Here is a 22,596-nt window from a genome sequence, read left to right on the forward strand (position 1 = left end):
AAACACAGGATAATTGTCAAACACAATGACAAAAACAAACCTTCTGCCCAGATCATATCTCGAGAACAGAAATGGTAAAAAAGCAACAATATAATATATTTCTCACAGCCCTGACAGTGTATGAATGGCTGAGTTCTCGCAGAGTCTGTAAAGATCTTAAAGGTCACATGTCTGACAAGGCCGATCATGACTGACTTGGAAAGTTACTGATCTTAGTCTGCGTAAGTATCTTTACTGGCTAATCGATGACGTTCACGCCGTTGAGAGGAAACTCTGTTCAAGCTCAAAGACAAAATGAACTTTGGGGCTGCAGTAACACATGCCTGATGTCATATTTCCAATCATTAATCGAATTAATCTAATTTCATCCAGACCACACACGCACATCCACTCCTATGAGAAATGTTAGGGTTTCTAATTAACCTCAAATGCTTCTCCAAATACTAAACAATCATCCATTAATCCATCTTCTATACCATGCATACCATGCATACCACTACACCACCAGGCGGCCTGAACTAAACTGATCACAAATATAAATTTAACAAAGTTAAACTTCTTGTCACATTGTGACAAGAATTTCCTGAATATGTCATCAAGTATTTTATAAAACTGCCTGATAAACACATTTAACTATAGTTTATAAGAATTCAACAGTCTATTTTTTCTTATTTTATCATCTCCCAGACCGGGACAGTTTTCACAGGACTCACGGGGGGTTGTTGCACTGTCTGTTGCGGGATCGAACTCCACCTCCACACGTTCTGGAGCAAGAACCAAACTTTGACCAGGAACCCCAACTCCCATCGTGGCCTTGTGGCTCCTGGCTGGATCTCCAGATGCAGTGGCCTTTGAAGCACCACTGACAGCATGACAAAGAAATGAAAAGGAAGACAGCGGCGGGTCAAAGTCCACATCGATGAGGGTCAATTCTTTGCCACAAAATTGATTTTTGATTTCTTGACTTCAGATAATCTTTTTTTTTTTTTTTATAACTACACTTAAAGAAAATCCATTGAGTTGAGTCTGAGGTATTTCTCACCTTTCCTGGTGCACACTCCGTACCGTCTACTGGAGGACCTTTCTTAGTCTTACAGAAATACTGGTTATCAGGGTGGCTGCACCACAGCTGCTTGCAAGGGTCGTAGGTCCGAAACTAAAGGAGGGAACAGTGAAATCCAGTTATTCCTTTCAGATATGTAAAACAAAGTAAGCACACATATTCATTCAGATTCTCCCTCCACGTGTGTGCGTGGGTTTCCTCCCAAAAACATGCATTTGAGGTTAATTGCCGCTCCGTGTGAGCGTGAGGGTGTGTAGTCTGTCTGTCTCTGTGTGCGTGCCCTGTGATGTCACCCCTAGTAAACTGGGATTGGCTCCAACGCCCTGTGACCCTGCACGGGATTAATTGGTAAAGAAGATGGAGGATGGATGGAGCCCCATGGAATAATTGAGTGACCACAAAGTGACCCTTTTTGCACGTTCTGGAATTTACAATGATCCCAGTTGCCCATATTTCCCTGTTTTCAAGACTAAAGAAAAAGAAAAAATTAAGCATATGCTGAGATTTACACAATCCCCACTGGAAACACACTGCTGACCAGACTCATGACCCGGTCAGCATCGTGCAGTGAGATCCGTTTCAGGCACAGACTCTTTTAAAGTCAGATTTACAAATATATCAACCTGATAACACGTTTGAGTTTGCCTTTCAGTTACCAGCTTGCGACAAGCGTACCTGTGAGCTCAGCACTGCCCCCTACTGTGAAATATCAGCACTTATTGTCTCACACCTCTTTTCCATGCAGTTTTATGTCAGATCAGCAAGTATAGATATTTAATGAACATACATTACTTTCTCTAAGGAAAGTGAGGGCTACAATAAACGTGTCTAGAGACATTACAACACAACAACAACAACTACATTGGCGATAACAGTGAAAAAGATTCTCAATACAAACTGAATCAAACAGGAAATTGTTGACTCGATTCAGTTTGCATTGAGATGCTTCCTACCTGGAATAAATGAGAATATGCATAGACAACAGTGAAAATGCAAAACATAAGATTAATCTATAAACTCTACCCTATTTGTATGAGATTGCTCCATCTGAAGTGAGGCTCAGCTCCAGTTGCCTCAATTCATACTAGACTTGCTGTTTGAACAGAAGATTGCAAATTTGGCAATTCTAATGATAAGATTATTCGTTTCAGAGTATGTTTAGTATTTTCTCTAACCTCCCTTGGTAGTCTTTTATGCAGTATTTTGTGTTTATATTCAGCATTTAATCTATTTGACTTTTTCTTTTAGTTAAATGTTATTTGTTAAACACGCTTGACAAGATTTGAGTTGGACAAACCTTAAATAGGCCTGTGAAGTACTTACGGCTGTGCACATTTTATAACCGACGCCAAAGTCAAAGCGGCACTGCTCATCCATCGAATAATTTATCCCAGGGAGTTCGGGAAGCTTGGGCCACTTATGTTCGAAAGGATCATCCAGCAGACAGTCGTAAGAGCTGCAGAAATAGACGAGAACGACATGAGCGCATCACAGACGGAAGCATCAATAACAAATTGCTTCACTTAATAGCTGTGCAGCAATCAACCCTCATTCGACAATTAGAAATGAGAAACGGCGAGTGGCCTTGGAGAAGCGGAGCTCACTGGATGTATCGGTTCAGCTCCTGCTTGCTGCAACGTGACCAGTGGTAGCGGTGGAAAGCTGCTTGGACGAGTGGCGCCATGATGCTGCCCATGCTGGTCTCGTCTGCACAGCGGTTCCCCTGGCCGTCGTGCTCCATGCCCAACCTGACGAGCAGAAAGACCAAATGAAACATGTGGCTCAGACAGCGTGACACTGGTGAGCATCAAAATCCACTGAGATTGACTTGTTTTTTCTTCTCTGTGACAAAACGGTTGTGATAAATGTTGCTTTGTTTCCCCAAATGGCAGCGAAAGCCTTTGGGTTCATTTTTATCAATCAACATTTGTGTTAACACAATATTCAAAGGAACGAAGCACTGTGCACGATTAACAACGTATTGCTAAGCAAGTGGGAGCCTGAAGCAGCAAATATAAAAAAGACAAACCAAAAAAACTCACTAATTGCAAAAAACAGACCATATTCACATATCTTGTCATTACTTCTAATTATGCAGACCACTTAAAACATTAAATCCTTCCTAAACTGAGGTTTTTCTGGGTGTTTTTAAATACACTGGGGCTTATTATGTTTTATATATTGGCAGCTTTGGTTTTTCTGCAGTTGGACAGATTGTCTCCATAAACTGTTCCCTCCTGCAGGTGGAAATAACACCCCGAATAACCACAAGGAAGCAAAACAAGCAGCGGGGGGCAAAACCAGGAAACAAGCAAGAGGATGGCAACACGCTCATGTTTTCTGTGGTTTTAATATTGAAACAACTTTCCTGTCCATACGGCCAGCTGCATTAAGGCCGCTACACTGCTCGGTTTTCTGCCATCCCAGATGAAAGATAACAATTGTGAGACAACCTGCAATGAAGCTATGGCATTTAGGGTGATCGTCTAACTAACTAACAGAGATGCAGTATGAAATGACTGTAATGAACAACTTGACACCGGAGCTACACTAAAATAGATGCTTTGTGGCTCGAATGACAAAATGTCACCAAAAAAGTTTGATGTGACCACTAGGAGGTGTTTTAATATACAGGGACATGTAGCTTTCTATTTTCATCTTTTTTATCATGAGTAGGTCAGTGTGAATGATTATGAGGGGGAGGGAGGGGTGTATGGCTGCTATTGGAATATGTGATAAGGCAGCTAACTTTAGCACTTCAGGGATAGATGTAGTAATGTTTTTTAAACGCTGTACTGTCTGTTTGGTAATGTGGTATGTTTCCTCATGCATAATGTCATATATGTATTTTAATGTGGTATATTCTTTAGTGTGTTGTATGTTTATACGTGTATTATAGTAACTATGTATGTTTGTATTTGGTGGTATGTTTTTACCTCGTTGGACTGCAGATGGAAATTCGCTCTGAGCTAAATCTGGTGTATTTACAGCACTGTGTGTCTGTTCATCAATATGCCACGGTCTCATTCAAATAAATGAATAAATGAAATGAAATTAAATGAAATGTGGGATGTAAACAAAGAAGACAGAAGCAGAAAATTTCTCTCTAAAACACCAAATTTGAAAAGAAAAAAAAAGAAACCTCGGAGTTACATAATGCGCCTGAACGCATCACTCCTGTTTTGGTGGCCATGAAGCTTGTCAACCGCAAAAATACAGAAATTTAGTTCAAAGCGTGTCTGGTTTATAATCCAGAAATTACGGTAATCTTGCACTTTCACATCAACTCACGTACATCGTAGGCTGCGAATGAGCGTGAATTCAGTTTTCATTGTGCAGTCAACACACAGCAAACTTCCCGTCGTGAAGTTATTAGATTCATGTTGTACAGCGTAGTCAGCTGTGAACTTCTAACAGTGTTAAAACCACACGGTTGGCAGCCAGCCTTATACACACTGTGTATAAATAGAATGCTGATGATTGCTGCATTAATTCTACAATTATCGAATGTTTCACAGAGGACTTGCACATTTCTGTCACTGCAGGCCATTAAGGTTTGTTGGACTTTCCAAGAGTGCTAAAAGCCTTTTGTTATTGATGGATGTATCCTTAAATAATTAATAATTTATCCAACTTCAGTTCATTGTTAAAATATGAGGCTAATCCCTGTGTGGACTGATAAGGCTTTTCAAGCCGATGGTAAAAACCTTAGAGCACAGTCACACCAGCTAGAAAATTCTGATAATTCTTTTTTTCAATATGTACACATTTTATTTGAGGACACTGAAGAATTTCCATGGAATCCCAATGATAAAGGCGGTATGTCTGGTTTTAATCCAAGGTGACTGCTTTTAATCTTCATCTTCTAGAACAACTTTATGCCATGGAAAAGGTGAGCTTGGGTCTCACCCGGATACACCCTGTCCATCTCACCCAAACAAAACCCTTGCCTGCACAGGGAGAACATGCAGAAACCCCATATAAAAATGTTATGAATCCCCAAATCAAAGCAATATACTTTAATACAGAAGTTCATGTGCAATTTTCTAGTTATGAAAAGCTGAAAAAAAAAAACTTGTCCTGGAAAAGGGATTCAAGGTCTGATTGATGAACTGATATACAAGGTGGAAAGTCGGGTCTCTCATATAAAGAAGACATATGGAATGACTGGATTGGACAATTCGCACAAACATCTGCTCGTATGAGGCTGCTGCTGCACCCAATCAAGTCTAAAGAGCTTTAGATTTCACAGGCAGTTTGTTTTACTGCTGCTGGTAGGTGCAAATAAAGGCAACACGGCTGCATGTAAATTGACACCTGGCCTCAGGCCTGACAACTTCCACTCGGGTTATGGAGGGAAAAACTGTCAACAGATGCTCATTTACTTGAAGGAAAGCATCATCTTTTTTCTTTCCAACACAGCCTCCCGTTCCCGGGTCATTGCACAGATCAAACTGTCAAGATGAACAGAGGAGGGGATATAATGGATTTGACTGTCAAACACTATTAAAAAAGAGCAGCGAGATATACTGAAGTACAGAATGTACATGATACCCTCACTGAAGAATTATATTTTATTACGCAATATGCAACCTCATTATCAGAACGACTAGATATTGTCTGTAGGTATGCTTGACAAAGGAATTATAGTTTATTATTTAATCAGGGTTATTGAGTCTTTTGTGCTCCATAAATGATAAATTCTATCATTACCATAAATTAAACTTGAATTATGAGGAACAGCAGTAAGCATGGTGTCAGAGTGATTATCGTGAGTCAGAATGACACATCAGCCTTTAATAAATGGCTTTTATTTGCTTTGCAAAAGGAAACGTGTCACATACACGCAGTACATCGCTGACTTGTGTTGCATTCACCTGCAATGTTTTCTAATTCCTTTTTGCAAATGCACTCTTCACCTCAGTTTAACTAAAAGATTTAAGCATCTGGGTGCTTTTTCTCACTCCTCAAAACAAAAGGTTCCAATTTCATATCTCGATTGTTCAGTATTAAATTATAATGCACCTTTAAGCTTAGATTTTTCTTCTTAATTAAATCATTCTGTTGGGACGTTTTAGTCAGTGCGCTAGAAATATTTATCAATAAAGTCAACACTCCCTGCAGGAAGGGAGGCATAAATAGTTCAATAAAAAAAACAATTTGCAATCAGTAACACCAAGTGAATAAATGCCTCTGTTGAGTTTATCGTATCCCTTTAATTTTATCAAGTTGCTCTGATCAGCGGAAAATTATATTATGATTACCATTCCTGCAAAAATTTTAAAAAATTGTTTGGAGATTCCCAAATACATAAAGCCCTGGACCACATGCACGTTTTCTGTATTTTTTCCATTCTTTATCCTTACACAGAGATGCTACTACAACAATACCTCCATGTATTTATATCTTAAAAAATACTGATAGCGTTCGTGCATGACTTACAGCCTCATGCTATTATTCTTCCTTATGTCACTGTGGTTCTCAACTCCACTTCAGTGGAAAGCGACAGATTTATAACAGTAGAATCCAAGTTTATAAAATCCAGTCTACAGGAATCTTAAAAACACAACAAATGAATCTTTAAAAAAAAACTGTGTTGCCTATATTTGTATCCCCTTTATGCATCTACACTGTCCTCTCCCAACAGCTTAGTAACTGAAATATTCCTCATCCTGTCGGTGCCATCAGACCAAATGCCACATTTCACTTGAGTTCTCTGAAAGTTTGATCACAGTCATATAGCACCGTGAAAAGACGACTGGCTTAATTGGACGACTTAAGATCCCGTGGAGACTCTGCGAGGCCTTTCAACGTCATGACGCCATTTACTCACACATGGCCGGTTTCATGGGCGACCACAAAGGCAGAGGAGAAACCGTCCTCATGGTTCAGAGTGCAGCTCCTCAGTGGGTGGCACATCCCTGTCACTGGAGCATAACCTGGACATGGGGGGGAGAAAAAAAAAAAAAAAAAAAAAGACCACACAGTCCTAATAATCAGGCACCAGAATGAAAGTGGACATATACTCATGCAGTGCAATAGGGTGGGAAATTATCTCTACGTGGAATATGATCGAATTTCTGGGAAACGGCTCTATATGTGGTAATTGTCGTTGCTCAACTTTCAGGTTTGTTCTGCAGATATTGCATGCACTGACCAAGAAAATGTCTTTCACTGAAAAATAAACCTATTCATGAATATATTTACTTTTGGCTGTGATACAGTAGGTTGTTGCGTTAAAGCAACAGCACTCCTAACCAGTCAAGATGAATTTAAATCAGGAAAAATGCTTCTGACTCACTAAAATATGGAAATAACTGCGCATAATGATCTGTAAGGTGCAAAAGGTGTCACTGATGTTCTGCTTTCAGAAACAGCAGCAAGTGATCACTGAGGCGGTACATCTATTGCTAATCACTGGCATGCAAAATGGGAAATACCAAAACTCTTTGGGTGCAAATTAACTATAACTGTCCGTGTGTGTTTCCCCCACTATCCCCAGAGAAATTTGCTAAGCAGGTTCAGCAGCTTGTCATCACTGATACCCAGCGAAACACCCACCTGGCATCACAACACATCAGGACAAACTTTTAAGCAAAGCACAGACATCAAACATGACTCGATCAAGAGGTGTGCAGCGATTCAGCTTAGCGCGTTTGGTTTGGTTCAGAAGCACGCTCACTGCAGCCTTCTGCAGGCGGCTTTCAGTCAAATTTCATGCTTTCTGACCGTGAGAATAACATTTTTTTTTTTTTTTTTTTTTTTTTGGCATGCAGGTAAAAAGCAGAGAATGCAGCAGGCAGACAGCTGGTGATAAAAGACTCTTGAAAAGGTATATGTGTCAGGTTATTTTGGTGGTGCTATAAAAAAAAAAAAAAAAAAGGGATATCTGCAGCAAGTTATTTCAGTGATAGCAGGATTGGGTTTTGATGATATGATGCGTCTTTTTTTTTACTGATGGTTCATGAATGACAAAACGTACACAGCAACGCTGCAAACGAAGTAGCGAAACATGAAAGCAGCTGTGGAGCGTGACCCTTTATCCGAAAGGCAGATAAAGGGATTCCAGGAGAATGCAGATTACATTCCCATGAAGAGGCCATATGGAGCTTTGCACATTGAAGCGAAAAGGTGCAGCAGCAGCTACAGTAAAAAAATAAAAAAAAAGGGTTTCTTTATGAGTAATCTCAACAGTGTGGAGAGATGTGGTCTCTGTCATGTGGTTGATAAACTCAAACATTGAACATCCTGCATTGGGAGACCATTCAATGGCGAGAAGAGTGGATCAAAAAAAACAAACATCTTAAATCAATCACAGGTTTCACAGATGTGTTTATGACATCACTTGATAATATATCACATGGACAGCGTCTTCATTTGGCCCATTTGTACTGTATTTACCCAACAAGTTCAATCCATCTGTATTTGGATATAGAATCTGCCGTCTCACAGCTAAACTCTGACAACAAAGTGTGAGGTCTGCTCGTGACCCTGGGACACAAAGCAGGGTCCGGCCCAACACGGTGCAAGGTGCCATAGAAACTGGGCTTGTTATGAACACAAACACAACTGGAGCTATGGCAACATCCGGAGGTGTGACAAGCAAACCAGGTAGCCTCGCGCTGTCCTCTAAACATGACACATGTGCTTTAAAAGTTAAAAATATACACAGGTCAGTGCAAGATACTGAGCTCGAGCACAGAGGATGTTTGTTCATTCTGGGCCCAGTTTCACTGCAGGTTTGGCTGCTCACTTCAAATTTTGTTTTGAAGGGCTGAAAAGAAGAAATACAAGGTGAAACACTGATGGCATGTATAGCAGAAAACACCTAATGACTGCATACATGGACGGTATTAATTTGATTATGAGAAACTTTAAACCAAACATTCCAAAGAAAATAATAATAATAATAAAAAAAAAACAATTAGTTTGGATACATAACACTTCTGTTTTTTCTCTACATGCCAAAAACATTCTTCAACATCAATAATCAAAATGTTTTAATTTTACAGGGTGGCATCAATGTCGAGTCAGCAAGGTTCTGGTGAGATCCTCAGTAATTAATTTTCTGTCAGGTCTCCGTAGGCAGAATTGCGTTGGTGAACTCCGTTGTAGACCCAACTTTTCTTTTTTTTTTTTGGGTTTCCACTGACCTTACCTGGGCAAGACTTGAAGCCAACCCCTTTTGTGAATGGAAGCAGATATCAGCACTCAGTCTGCACAGTCCTCGATCGAGAAAAATACAGTACCTTGCATACCTGCAGGACCAAAATCTTGCCTTGTGAGGAAGATGGCATGGTCGTGGTACTCGGCGTGGTCGGGGTCGCGGCGCTGCTGCGTGTTGGCCCATCGGCAGACCTGCTCCAGGCTGCGAGATGGGTTACCACGTTCAATCAGGCTTATGGACTGTGGAATGACAAGCACCAAGAAAAATGTGTCATTAAACTGTGAATAGAGACATAATTACAAACCTTACCGGCTCCCCGCGAAAGGACATCGCGCTTTTTCAAGTGAAAGAATAGGAAACTATATCAATACACCATCAGCTCTGCGTGAACCCTCGCCTCGTGAATCATAAATGGCGATAACTTTTAGATTGCTTTCCCTGATAAAACTGAGAGAGAATGTCAGAGGAGCGCGATAAGCCTGTCTGACGTGTGTGAACATTCAAACTGAGATCCATATATAAAAATCATTAAAATCATGAAGACATTTTTAGCCATTCAGGAGTGTGACTGAAGATCTGATGAAATTAAACCTGCTGCAGAGGGAGTGTCCTCGTTATCCAAAAATTGGATTTACCCATCTGAAAAAATGAAATTTTTTAAAATCATATGATACTTATCGGTTTTTGTTTTCCATTTTTAAAGGTGCCTTCAATTTTGAAACATGTTCTCCACAAAAGCTGCACTGTGACGATTGAGATGCTTATCAAACTTTCCCGAATGAACTATTTCAATTACTGAAAAAAACTGAAACGCATATCTCGGGTGTATTCTATCTCGGAGACAGGGGAAGCGAAACGCAGCAGAAGTGCAGATGGATGTGAACAAAACGGGACAAATCATTTCGTGCAAATAGATTAAAATAGCCAGATAAAGGGAGAATAATGAGTTCACAAGTCGGAAACATGTTCCATCCATTCCTTTTTGATTCGACTTTATTAGAGTACAACCCTGGATATACACCAGTACATCCCAAGACAAACACGGTCAGAAAGACAATCACACACACTCGTTTTTTTTAAGAATGTGAGTACCCAGAGGAAATCTGCAAACTCTATATGAAATGAAATGTACCAATAAATGCACATGGGCATCCTCATCTTTATGCACCATAGACGTTGGCATTTATCTTGGGATAAGTGGTGATGGAATTAATAAATGTAAAATTGAATGTCACTCTTAAATGTCACTTTATCGTTAAACTAAAAGAAGTGGTGAAAGTGAAATCAAAAAAACATCTCCAAGCAAAAACTATCAGCGGCAGACTTTTCCTTGTACACCTCATGAGGCAGTGGCTGCAGGGCAGTAGCGTCCCAGTTCAAAGTGACGTGGAAGAAGAGCACCAAACAAATGTCTTTAGAAATATGGTACATCCAATTTGACAATGAAGAGCATCCTACATTTATGTGGGACAACAGATGGGAATTAGCCTTGTGCTAAATCCGACACATTTACAGTAACCTCATGAAGAGATGGCTTGTTCAATAATATGCACTGTTCCGTCCAAATGAACAAATAAATGAAATACATCAAGCTTATCAGGTGAGGAGCGACGAAGGCCGCCAAGTGGAGCTGGCAAAAGCTCGTCTTTTAGTGTGTAAGCTGCAGGCAGGGGCCAGTGACACATTCGGCATGTCGGAGCTCATCTAACTGGTGTTGTGTAAACAGCATATCAAACAGAGAAAAAGTAATGATATTCGTCCTGTGAAGTTTCAGACATCGTGGATCTGGCACGTCCAAATTCGGTCCCACGTCTCTAAAAATCAGTCAACAACGACAGATTTCACATGGTCACGTCAGTCCTACACTGTCACAGATCTTGCCACGTTGCACAAATAAAATTAACAAATCCAACATGCAAATGTTCTGTGCCGACCATTTGTATGCCAAGCTGTGCCTGACTTGTCATACAACTGTTGCTTCGATTAGGAAAAGTGATGAGTCAGATGAAGACATCCTGAGAGCACGCTACCAAGTGACTTTGTTTATCACAGTGAAGCTTTTATGAAAGGTGAGTCTCCTAAAGACTGCGTAGTTTGTCCTGCGTTTGTTAACCGCAGTCTGAAGAACTGAAGAGCTCTCATCCGTTATTAATAAATATTTCTTTCCTGTTTGAAATGAATTCTGAAACTGGTGTTTGGCCCAGGCTTCGACCTCCGTCCCCCAGCTTTCCTTTGTTCTCTGTTGGAGAACTGCCATCCAAATTAAGCCTGAAGAGAATCTCTGCTTATGGTACTTATGTTGGCACGCTTATTATAACAAGCACCATATAGTTCCGAATCTTTAATTATGAAAAAGAAAGCTAGATAATGCGTCTGTCACTGCATGCTCTGGTTAATCACCACAGTAGAAAAGGCTTTTGTTGATATCAGACCAACACATTTGTGATTGTTCAATTCAGTCAACCAGCTGTTGAGACAACAGAAGCACTCATCAACCTCTGTATGCCCATCGGTGTGTTGGTGGTAAAAAACTCATGCTGCAATATCATCTGAATGGAGAAAGAATTTAGACCCACAGCGTGAACAGTTTCATGTATCTACCGAGACAGGTTGCTCTAAGCATTTATTGCCTGTTGTACTAAGCTCCAGTATAATGCGTGCTCGACTGTACCCGACTAGAATGTGCTCTGTGGCTGCTCAACCAGCAATAATACCGAGAGGGACATTTGTGCACAAACAGGAGAATTCAAATTAAGCTTTTATGTTCATTATCACTGTTAACGCGAGACTGCTGAGCCCACATAAGCACACATTAAAGTGAACCTGGTGCGGAAATGTCTCACCCTACAATACCAGCAGCACGTCTGCTGAAAGGCTGAGTGGATTTGCACCACAGGTTCAAATAAAAAATAAAAAAATGCAATCACTAACAAGGCAAATTTTTTCAAACGCACAAATCATAGACATCGTTGTGCATTCATCTGTCAGTATTAACTCCTCCCATTTGTTTACACAATCTTCAACACAAGCCATCAATATTACATATTCCTGAATTCAAACACACTAAATCAATGTTGTATGTTATTGTGCGCGTCTGTCAATCCTCAATGTACCCCGTTATAGATCAACTTCCACAAGTGTTTGCACAAAAATATCATGTTTGCACCTGTTATTACACCTTTAGCAGACCCTCAGGTTTCCTATAACATCATAAGCTTCATTTTAATTCATGGCTTTTGGGTGTTTTGTCGTGGTCTTCATTCCGACTTACAGCTTATACAGCTGCAGCCTCATACGACAGAAGGATCTAGAAGCAAATCTAGAACAGTTCTCTGCCTTAACGCATGTAGCACAACTGTGACCCAATCACAGTGCCTGTGGAGTCGTGTCTATTCTGTCCTAAACACTGAGCTCTATCACAGTTGTCACTTTTACTCTGTGCACAAGTAGAGTCTAATTCCTCTTCCTCAAAGACTGCTTCCAGGCAAATGTACGCCGATGACAAAGGCATGCTATATTGGCAAAATACCCAAGTCTTTCAAAGAAAATTGGAGTTGCCACTTTCATGCATGCAATTAGTGCTAATAATCAGGAGCTGCACACAAGCCCGTTTGATCCACGGTTCAAACAGAAAAGAGGAACTTGAGCAGAACCATGCTACTGATAAGCACATTGGTAGCGCTGTGGAAGGTGTGGTCAGAGCTTTGAAATGAGGCTTTGTGACTGAAGCACTGAGACTGAGACGTAATCATATTCTGCTAATGGCCACTACCTCCCCAAGAGATCACTGAAAGCACTGAAGATGTGAACACTTTTTAAGATTCCACCGCCATAATTCATTCATTCATTTTCTTCCGCTTATCCGTTTCCGGGTCGCGGGGGTGACAGTCTGAGAACAGCCACCCAAGTCACAATGCACCGATTAAGAACCTTCCTGCAGGTGGTGAGCCCATGGGAAAGTGACGCCCGGCGTGGGACACGAACCCACTACCCCTGAGATTGTGAGTCTCATGCTCTACCAACTGAGCTAGCCGGGGGACCCGCCATAATTCCATTTCCTTTATCTCTGCCTGTGTCGGTGTGGGGTTAGTCCTGAAATGGGCTTGCAGCCTGTCCAGAGTGCACCTTGCCTTTAACTAAGTGATGGCTTGGACACACTTTAGTTGTACCCTGGACAAATTAGGTACATCAAATGGATGGATGTTATTGTGATGGGATTCTGTATTCTGTATTCTGTAACTTTACAAAGTGAAACTTGACTAATATAAAGTTTTTGGACATTTTAATCACGTCTTTGCCAAGTTATATATTTGTATAAGATAAAGCAGGTCTAAAGACTTGTGTCTGTCAAAGGCTTTGATGTTAAGACAAACCATTTACAAGTGCAGACTATAGTTGCATGAAATACCTCGAAGTGCTTTACTGGGTTTACTGTGAATCCTGGCACTGAACATGATCTCAGATTCGTCTTCAGCTCAATAACGATATTAGGTAGATTTTGTGAAAATTGACAATGACTGAGGCCTTTGACACATTAAGTAGACAGACATGTTTTTCCTCGGACAGTGATTATATGATATCCAGTCCCACTTTTCTTTTCAGCTTTGGGTTTTATCCTAAACAAAATTGACTCCAGTTAAAAAAAAAAAGAAAAAGAAAATGTAATAACAGTGTTTTGCTTTCTACATTCACACGGCAAACAAAGGTCTGCTTTCAAACCGCAGTGTCATCTTTGGCTTAAAAGCTGTTTTAAAGAAAATAATAAATATTGCTCACCTGCCGATATCCGACCATAATCATCCGCACTAACACAATGTTGATGTTGGTCCCCAGAGATTCGTCGTGATATATTTCATCCACCTGAAAGGAAATGAAAAGCATCCATTACTGATCTGGAAGAGAAAGGTTTACGTTTTATGAATGGGACTCCCACGATACGTTATAGTGAACCAAACACCCACAGGCTGGCGGCACAATCAAGACGGCCTTTTAGATGAAATGTTAATATAAAGCATATTGCAGTGTATGTGAAGAAAGCACACTTTTTCAGTGAAGTCAGCCAAAATAAAGAGCTTTGAATTAAACATTACCAGTAAGTATAGGCTCCTGGGGTTTTAACCCAAACTCGGGCATTTCAAAGGCATTAAGTAAGTCATTCATAGATATATATATATATATTGAGTGTCAACTTACAAGAAAAGAAAAAAGAATGTGAATAAACAAAATGATATTGCTTGTTATCCAATGCAAGTCAGGCCGTAGCTGATTTCCATTCCACTGAGGAATAGTTTTTAAGTTTAGTTTTTTTTTTTTTTTTTCATCTTTCAAGGTTTCAAAACACAATAAATCATGTCTGTTGAGTTTCGGGCTACAAGGGGGCATCATGCATTATCAGTTACTCAATATCAGGTCGGTCTGTTTTATCGCAAATCTGCTAAAGCTCCAGAAACCACAAAAAAACATTTGTTGGAGAAGAGCCCGATAGAAATCAGCACAGAAACACGATCTCATTAAAGTAATATTGCCTCAGCACACTTTATTTCTCGTGTGCAGCAGCCCAGCAGGAAGCCCTCGAACCACAGGGGAGTTGGAATTATGATGAAAAATGCTGTTAAGACGCAGGCAACCGTCCAATGAAATCAGCGTTATGCAATGGCGTAAAAGCCTGACCTATAAATGTGTCGGCTGCTATTTGGCTTCATAAGAATGCTGTGGTATGTAGATGCATAACCCTGGGCCAAGCTGCAATCTCCTTCAAATCCCACGACCAATTTCCTCTGGAGTGTGTAATATTTTCATCAAACGGTCACCGCATGTCGACACTCATTCAGGGCTCAAAGTAGTCAATCAACTGCTCCACTGTGCAGGTGATGACATTCAGGGGAGAATTGGCGTTGTCTTTTTTCCTATAGCGGTCGCTTAGTTTGTACCTGTACTTATATAAAGATATATACATCGTTTCCCAATGCAAAATACTGGAGTTGGTGTTGGTTTACAACTGATTATTCGAGACAACCGATGCCAAAATTGATATAACCTGTACATCAATTCATTTTATGAACATAATGCAGGAAGGCCACAGCCTGTTCATTCTGCATAATTAATGATATTTATTAATTTGTCAACAAAATATCTGGTTCTTATGATGCCAGCGGAACTACTCATTTAACTGTAATCCAGCATTAACCTTTATTATTGTGAGGAGCTGCAGTGCTGAATTCGTCAATGAGCATGGAAGCATCTTTTTCACCCTTTCACTGGGAGTTGGACAATCTAGTCCATATCTGTTTAGCAGATTTTGTTGTTGGTTTTCTCTTGACAACTACTGATGGGAGGAAGGATCGTCAAATTAGAAGCAGATTCCGGCAGGAGGCTGCAGTCACGGAACTGATCTGTTAGTGAAGTGACTATTGAGCTGAACTGTCACGTGAAGGTCTCTTGTTTGCCGTTCGGTCTGTACATTCTCACTCTCACCTACCCACTCAGGTGAGCCTCTACTGCTCCACATGAAGAGGAACCAGTTGAGGCCATTTGGGAATGTGATTAAGACGGCCTGTCCCAGAAGAGGTGGAGGACGTCTCTTTTCTGCTCTCCATCCTGCCACTGTGACCCCATGTGGACTACATGGTGGAAGGTGGATGGACGGATATCAAAGGTAACAGAACTCTTTGTTGCTATGCTGAATGAATTAACCTTATCACAACAGATATTTTAGATTTCTTTCTTTTGTGGAACAGTCGGATCATTGAGCTGCTGACTCCTCGTGATGCATTTGACATTTTACTGAAATTTAATGAAGCTGCTTTGTAAATTCATCCAGTTTATCAAGACCCTGTGACAGGATTTGAAAGTACTTTGTTAAAGAGATTAAAAGGAACAAACCCACATTTTCAATGAATGATTTAACTTTAAGTCTTATCTATTGGTCGGACTCCCGCCTCAACTTTCTCACTTTCAAACTCTTTAAGAAGTTTTCAATCCACTGTCATTTTCATTATCCTGAGTGTAAATGACACTCTCAGGGTCTGAGAAAAAAAAAGAAAAGTGCAAAAAAAATAAACTTTTGAATTATCAATTTTAATTCTTTCCAAGGTTGCTTTTTGGATCTTTATTTTCATCCTTAAATTCAGATTTGGTTAATATATTTCATGAGACAGTACCAATCAATAGCAACCAAGTTCAATTAATAATAAAGCATTAGAACAGTTAGACAAAGGATAATTGCTTGACTTGACCAGTGGCCAAACTGCTGTCACCCCCAAAACTGTTTTACTAATGCCTCATGTATTTCTGCTAATATCGTGAGCCAACAATGCTTTCTGCTACACCACCTTCCCTGTGTCACTACACCTGCTCTCCGCTTTGGCTCCCTGCCAGGATTCATTTACTGAGATCTCAGTCTGCCATGGTGCCTGTATGCTTCTTCATTGAATCACACCGTTCCCTGCATGCACGTATTTTTTTTTTATAGCATTTTTCCTTTTCTGCACGGACAAAAGAAGTGCAACCATTAACCCAAACACCATCTAAATACCACGGACTACATATAAGATGCAAAGAGTTTTGAAAAACATGCTGTTGGAGCTGATGTCAAGCAAACTCACTCAGCAAAAATCACCACGGCAACCCTGGAACACAAGCAAGTCTTTATGATCGGCAAGTACTTTTCCCACTTTTGTTGCACTTAGCACATGTTATTCGTGACCATTTTCATTAAGTTACCTTGGTTCAGGCTGTTAGGGGTGAGAAACACATTCCTCTCCATTCTTTTTAGATGATATCAAAAGCAAACAGTGGTGAGATCTACGCAGGAAAGCATGTTAATGCATTTTTCCCTGAGACATTAAAAAGGAATCATTGTGGACTTCTGAAATGTGGGTTCTTTTAACACCAGCAAAGTTATAGACGTCATAATGGTATTGATGTTTTTAATGGAGACTGGGTTTACAAAATCCAGTTCAGTCTTTTGCAAAAATGTTCATCACTGTAAGATAAGCGGAATCATCAGAGAAGTGAATGCCAACCTGCCTATGTTCCTTTGCCTCGATGTGCATCGGTCTCGGGGGGAGTCTGTCCTTTTCCTACAATCACAGGAGCCCTTGCCTTTTAAAGATGCTTCATATTGATTTGGTGTTATTGTCAACATCTTGACATCTCCATTTTCTCTTAACCTCAGTAAACATCGCTGTATGGTCCACATCGATCTCTTCCTATTGATGCAGCCAGACCCCTCACCCACATCTTTTCATGTTTTCATCTCCCAATCTGCCTTAATCCAGCAGCCTCACAGTTGGACTTTGCCTCAGGGGATAGTCAGCTTTTTAAACCCACAGTCATGTATTTGTTGAAGAATCTAAATGAAGTTGGTGCCTCAAAACAGCAAATGTCTGTCGCATACAGGATACAATCTGGACAGGATCTTATCTTGATGAAGCAACGGCCTTGTATCAACAATATTACAAAGTTCTCCATATTTATAAAGTATTTTCAGGGAGAATGTGTGGAAATTAACTTTCATTACATTACAAACTCATAACATATCAGCAATTTACTTGACAATGCTGGTGAAAACTGTGGTTGTGTGGGTGTCGCAGCTAAGTTTGTCTCTACTGCTCAGTGTCGCTTAATAATGTACCATGTATCAGCTACCAAAGGTCAAGTTTCTGAACATTACAGGAGCATTGAGGAGAGAGTATTCTAATTATTGTTGGAGCAGACCATCAGTGTTAATAATGGAATGCAAGCATCCATCCATTTTCTCCTGCTTATCCGTTTCCGGGTCGCAATCTAAGCACTGTCATCCAGATCACATCGCACCAATTAAGAACCTTTCCTGCGAGTGGTGAGCCCATGGGAAGGTGGCGCCCGGCGTGGGACATGAATCCACTAGATTGCGAGTCTCATGCTCTACCAACTGAGCTCGCCGGGGCCGTGGAATGCAAGCATAACAGTATAAAAGAATATATGGCGACAGAAATCTACAGCATAGTCCTGCAATTTCTCACCATGTTACATAAAAAACAAAGTTTTCCAAATCCTTAGTAGAAGAATTTTAAGTAAAAAATTTAATGTAGTCAAAGATCCAATAACTAAATTCCATTTCAAAATGTTAACTTATGTAATATGAATAAGTCATGTAAATGTTGTAATTTTTCAAAGTGCAAAAACAAAAAAAAGGGGGTAAAAAAAACACTTCTGCTGTAAAGTCTGTTAGTCACTGTGTACAACTTATGACTGTGCAGAACAAAAGCTCTGTCAAGAAATAAGGCAAATCTTGGCACCAGGCCAACTTTACTCAGGGTTACACCCAAGGCATTTAAAAAAAAATATTCCATTCACAGAAGCCTATTCAGGTCAATAAATGCAGCAAAGAACCCTTGACTGACCCCAAATTCTCCCAGATTTGTTACAAAGTCAAATTCCTCCACTAGTCTATGCTGACCTATATAGATGTGTGTACATTGGACCGAAATGCAGAAGCTGTTGAAAAATGAGGGCAGCGTCAACAAATAGTAACATTAATGTTCCATGATGACATTTGTTGACACTCAGGTTACAATTTCTTCTTAAAGTTTTTTTTTTTTTTTTTTTTTGCATCTTCAAAAACTTTCCAGTAAGTCTCGTTCAGGGATGTGCCAAGTCCACATTCAGTCCGATAATTACAAAGCCAGGAGGAGCACACCGAGGACAAAAAAATGGGACTCTTGTGGATGAAAATGGGAGTAACAGCTGTGGATTCTAGGCGCTAGGTGTCCCTGGCTTGTGTACAGCATCACACTGACATGGACAAAACCTGGTCCGTGGTCAAACAACACGGCCATTGTGCTGCAGGCACCTCGGCAGTCACCTTGGCTTTGCGCAGACAGGATGTTCAGTAATCAATCCTTCAGGGGGAGTTTCTCCAGGTGGTACTACACACTCTGCAGCTACGGGGCAGGGATTCGGAGGGATTTGAGTGGGCAGAGCACTTTCAGACACAGCAAGCCTGTGGCTTACGGTTGGAACTAAACAGTTTTGACCCTTGTTTGTTTAAACTGCACTTTTCTTTGTCAAACTTGCTTTCATCACAATTTTCTCGGCAAGAAGCGGAATGAATGATACTGAGGTGGATCAGTGGGATTTACCTCGCTCTCTTTATCAAAAGGTTATCAGCGAGCACTAAACCCACTGACAGTTATAGGGTGTGCCGTCACATCCACTCCACTGTCCAATCAATCAAGATGCCTAAAGGCCAGATATTCCTCTCTGGTAAGACATTTAGGTATGAAATGTGGAAATAGTATTCTAATTAAACACACACATCACTTCATGTACGCAGAGTTTGTCAGTGCAAGCAGACTTTTGGCTCTGGTGTCCATGATTGCTCTGCACTGCTCCCAGTCAACTTTCTAATTGGTCTAGTGCAGCTAATCAGACCACCATGCATGGTCCAAATGGTAACTGTTACAGAGTGAAACCAGCACCCTGTGAAAATCTGACTTGGGGGGATTTGGGCCCAGTAAGAAGATTATGGTGGTAGGAGCTGGTGGAACCCATAATGAATGAGCTGAGAGTTTCTTTTTTCTCTTTCTCTCTCTCTCACTCTCATTGGTAATCCAACAACAGCAAGAGAGGGTGGGGGTCTGGGGACAAGTGTGGCAAGGTCTGATGTCAAAGAGGACAAATCAGGCAAGAAATCTACAACAGGTAGATAAAACTTACACGTGACCACAGATCCAGGATTACACAGGCCCTGTTGTCTCGAGAAAACTTGACTTTCCTGAATAATTTATATTATTTCAATCATTGCATATATTTATTGCTGTTTCAAGCAATAAAATCTCAAGACATCGTCATTGAATTGACAAAAGAGACTTTTGTGAAACTTTGCCGGCCAGATAATCCCTCCATGTACAACAGCTGAAGCAGAAACAGCTGAAAAGACTTTGATGAGCTCTTTGTGCAAGAATAGACTTACTATGTTCATGAGCGTGAGAACATAATTCTGCACATGCTCCTTGCCATGGAAGCGCACCACCGAGTCATCCACTGCCAGCAGCACCTCGATGTTGTAGTCGTCCTTCTTCGCATGCCTCCTTTTGCGGTCAGACTCCGAGAGCTTGTGCTCGACGAGATCGAGAGCGGCTGGGAGGTCTGCGATCCCAATGTCTGCCACTGAAAAACATGACAAAGGCGTAAAGGATAAAAGGATATATTTTAGTTACTCATTTCAGGGAAATAATATATGGCTTTGTCAAACCTAACATATCACAAATTTCTGTCTTGGAGTCTAAAGATGAGAAATCCTTTGGGGTGTTTCCACATAATCTAGTCTCACTCATGGTATTAATCCCAGTGGAGTCGCATCATGTCGAAACAACATTCAACCGTGCCGTGAAGTCCTTCAGCTTCTGTGCGGCACTTGTGATATGCCTGTGCTGTATCGAGGGCTTCGTCAGGACTGGAAACAAGCGAAAAATTAAGCGATTTTTAATTTTCACAGCTGTTTAACAGGTCCGACAAAATGAGGCATGATGTCTGATGGAAGAATCACAACATGAGATGGAGTGAGAAACATGTGTGGATCATACACCCCAATAGCGATGTAAATCAATAACAGAAAGTTTGGCGCACAAAATATGGGACCATGATGAAGAAGATCATTAAAGATATGAAAGCAAAGCCTAATATTTTGCACAATATCAAATAAATTGGCAGGTTTCTTAGATGTTTTCAATCTTCTAGATGTAAAAATATAATGACACAGCAGCAATGTTTGTTCAACTATGCAGAGAAATACAGTAAGTATAACTGCAAGGATTTACGAAGACACTCATAGATTCACAACATAATGATGCAAGTCTGCCAGATAAACCCATTAGCTACAGTATTTCCAGAAGTACTACACAGAAAATGAAAAAATAAATGCAAGGCTCTGCGGATGTCATTCACACATCCGTGTCTCTGCAAATCTCCCGAGATACAATCAGTTCCGTATAAATACCAGACAAAAAGATAAATGCATAACAGATGAAAAAGTCTCTGTTCCAGTTGGGGTAGAGCAAATGAAGGAGAACACATTCAACAACTGAGTGGTAAAGAAAATAACAGTTTCAAATGCTGCATCTATAATTGACATCATGTCCACTTATGTTGCATGGATTAATGAATATTTAGAGGCACCAAATGAAACGGGAAGAGATTCTTATCTACAACTATTGCAAAAATCCTTGAGCACATATGAAACCTTGCACAGCATTGCCTTTTACAAGGATCTAGACTTGGTTCTGATGTTGTAGAGGATGTATGTGCCAGGTTTAGCATATTATTAAAAAGCCCGATGAGAGTTTAAAGCGGCAGATGCGGAGAAAATGAGAGAATTAATGAGTAAAGTGAGAGTGTGTCACCAGATGCACATGCTATTGTTGCAGCAATGAAAAGGAGGAGAGAAGGAATTCATGATGGAGTCAGGTTGTTTGCCTGTGAAGGAAAGGTCACCCCCACCTTCCTGGAAGCCCCCACACTCCCCAGTTCCCAATACTGCCACAGGAGCCCGGCATTCCTCATTTTACCAGCTGCTTTTCGTGAACACTACCTCTGCTGCCGAGGCTAATATAAAAAATATCCAGAGCAGTAATAGGGGTGAGATGCTGCACAGTCCGAGGATCATAGCAAAGGTTGACACACAGTCTTCCATTCTTAACTGCAAATTATGTACTTTTTTTTTTTAATGAGGAAAAAAAAAAAAAAGGTAATCATAATTAATATTAAGTCGGCAGTAATTCTGGTTAATGTTCTGTTACTGCTGTGTTGGGCAAGGGTTTAACATTAATCGGTTTATTAATCAAAACATTTTCGGAGGAGAATTTGGCTTTACTCATGGACAGCACGCTTTGACGGCAAAACCTCTGTTGTTGACTACTGTTAACCTCGCAACTGATTTGCATTGGTGCAGTAAAACATGTAATGTTTACTCATATCTCGTTATCTGGAAAGCTATCTATGTAATGCCTGTGTGCTAGTTTTGCATTGATATTTAGGAACAAATACCAAATGTGAGCTGTGCTGTGCGATGCTCATGCCTCGATCACTCCTACACCTCAGAGTTTACACAGTCTTCTTCTACCTGCAGGAGATCTGGCTTAGTTGTGGTAAGTGTCTGAAGATTGATTAGAAAAATGCCTTCAGCACTCAATAGTAAAAGCTGTCAGCCCTCACAGGTCGGCTTCACAGTCTCGTAGGCTTTAAGTATAATTTAAATGTGTGATTCAGAGCTAAATGTTTCCCAACTTGGGGCATTTTGTAGTGCTTATAACATTTTAAATGAAAGCAAAGGGCTTTATCGTGGTCCCTGGGGGAGCATTTTCACTCTTTGTGGCGTTACCAT

The 22,596-nt window shown here is 40.5% G+C and overlaps 1 protein-coding gene across 2 annotated transcripts in view; it reads right to left on the bottom strand.

Annotated features, from left to right (window-relative positions):
• adamts14 (ADAM metallopeptidase with thrombospondin type 1 motif, 14) overlaps positions 1–22,596 on the bottom strand; it is a 49,396-nt gene that overhangs the window by 13,863 nt on the left and 12,937 nt on the right. The window contains exons 4-11 of one of the 2 annotated variants that reach the window (XM_080469215.1): positions 20,188–20,384; positions 14,007–14,090; positions 9,322–9,469; positions 6,897–7,002; positions 2,668–2,811; positions 2,387–2,519; positions 1,043–1,156; positions 714–862 (exon numbers count right to left, since the gene is read on the bottom strand). In XM_080469215.1, coding sequence (XP_080325341.1) covers positions 714–862; positions 1,043–1,156; positions 2,387–2,519; positions 2,668–2,811; positions 6,897–7,002; positions 9,322–9,469; positions 14,007–14,090; positions 20,188–20,384 — 1,075 coding nt within the window. Of the gene's footprint in view, positions 1–713; positions 863–1,042; positions 1,157–2,386; positions 2,520–2,667; positions 2,812–6,896; positions 7,003–9,312; positions 9,470–14,006; positions 14,091–20,187; positions 20,385–22,596 lie in introns of both variants that reach the window. The other variant, XM_080469214.1, reaches the window with a different exon arrangement.

Source organism: Lipophrys pholis (genome assembly GCF_963383615.2).
Source record: "Lipophrys pholis genome assembly, chromosome: 1".
Classification (NCBI taxonomy): domain Eukaryota; kingdom Metazoa; phylum Chordata; class Actinopteri; order Blenniiformes; family Blenniidae; genus Lipophrys; species Lipophrys pholis.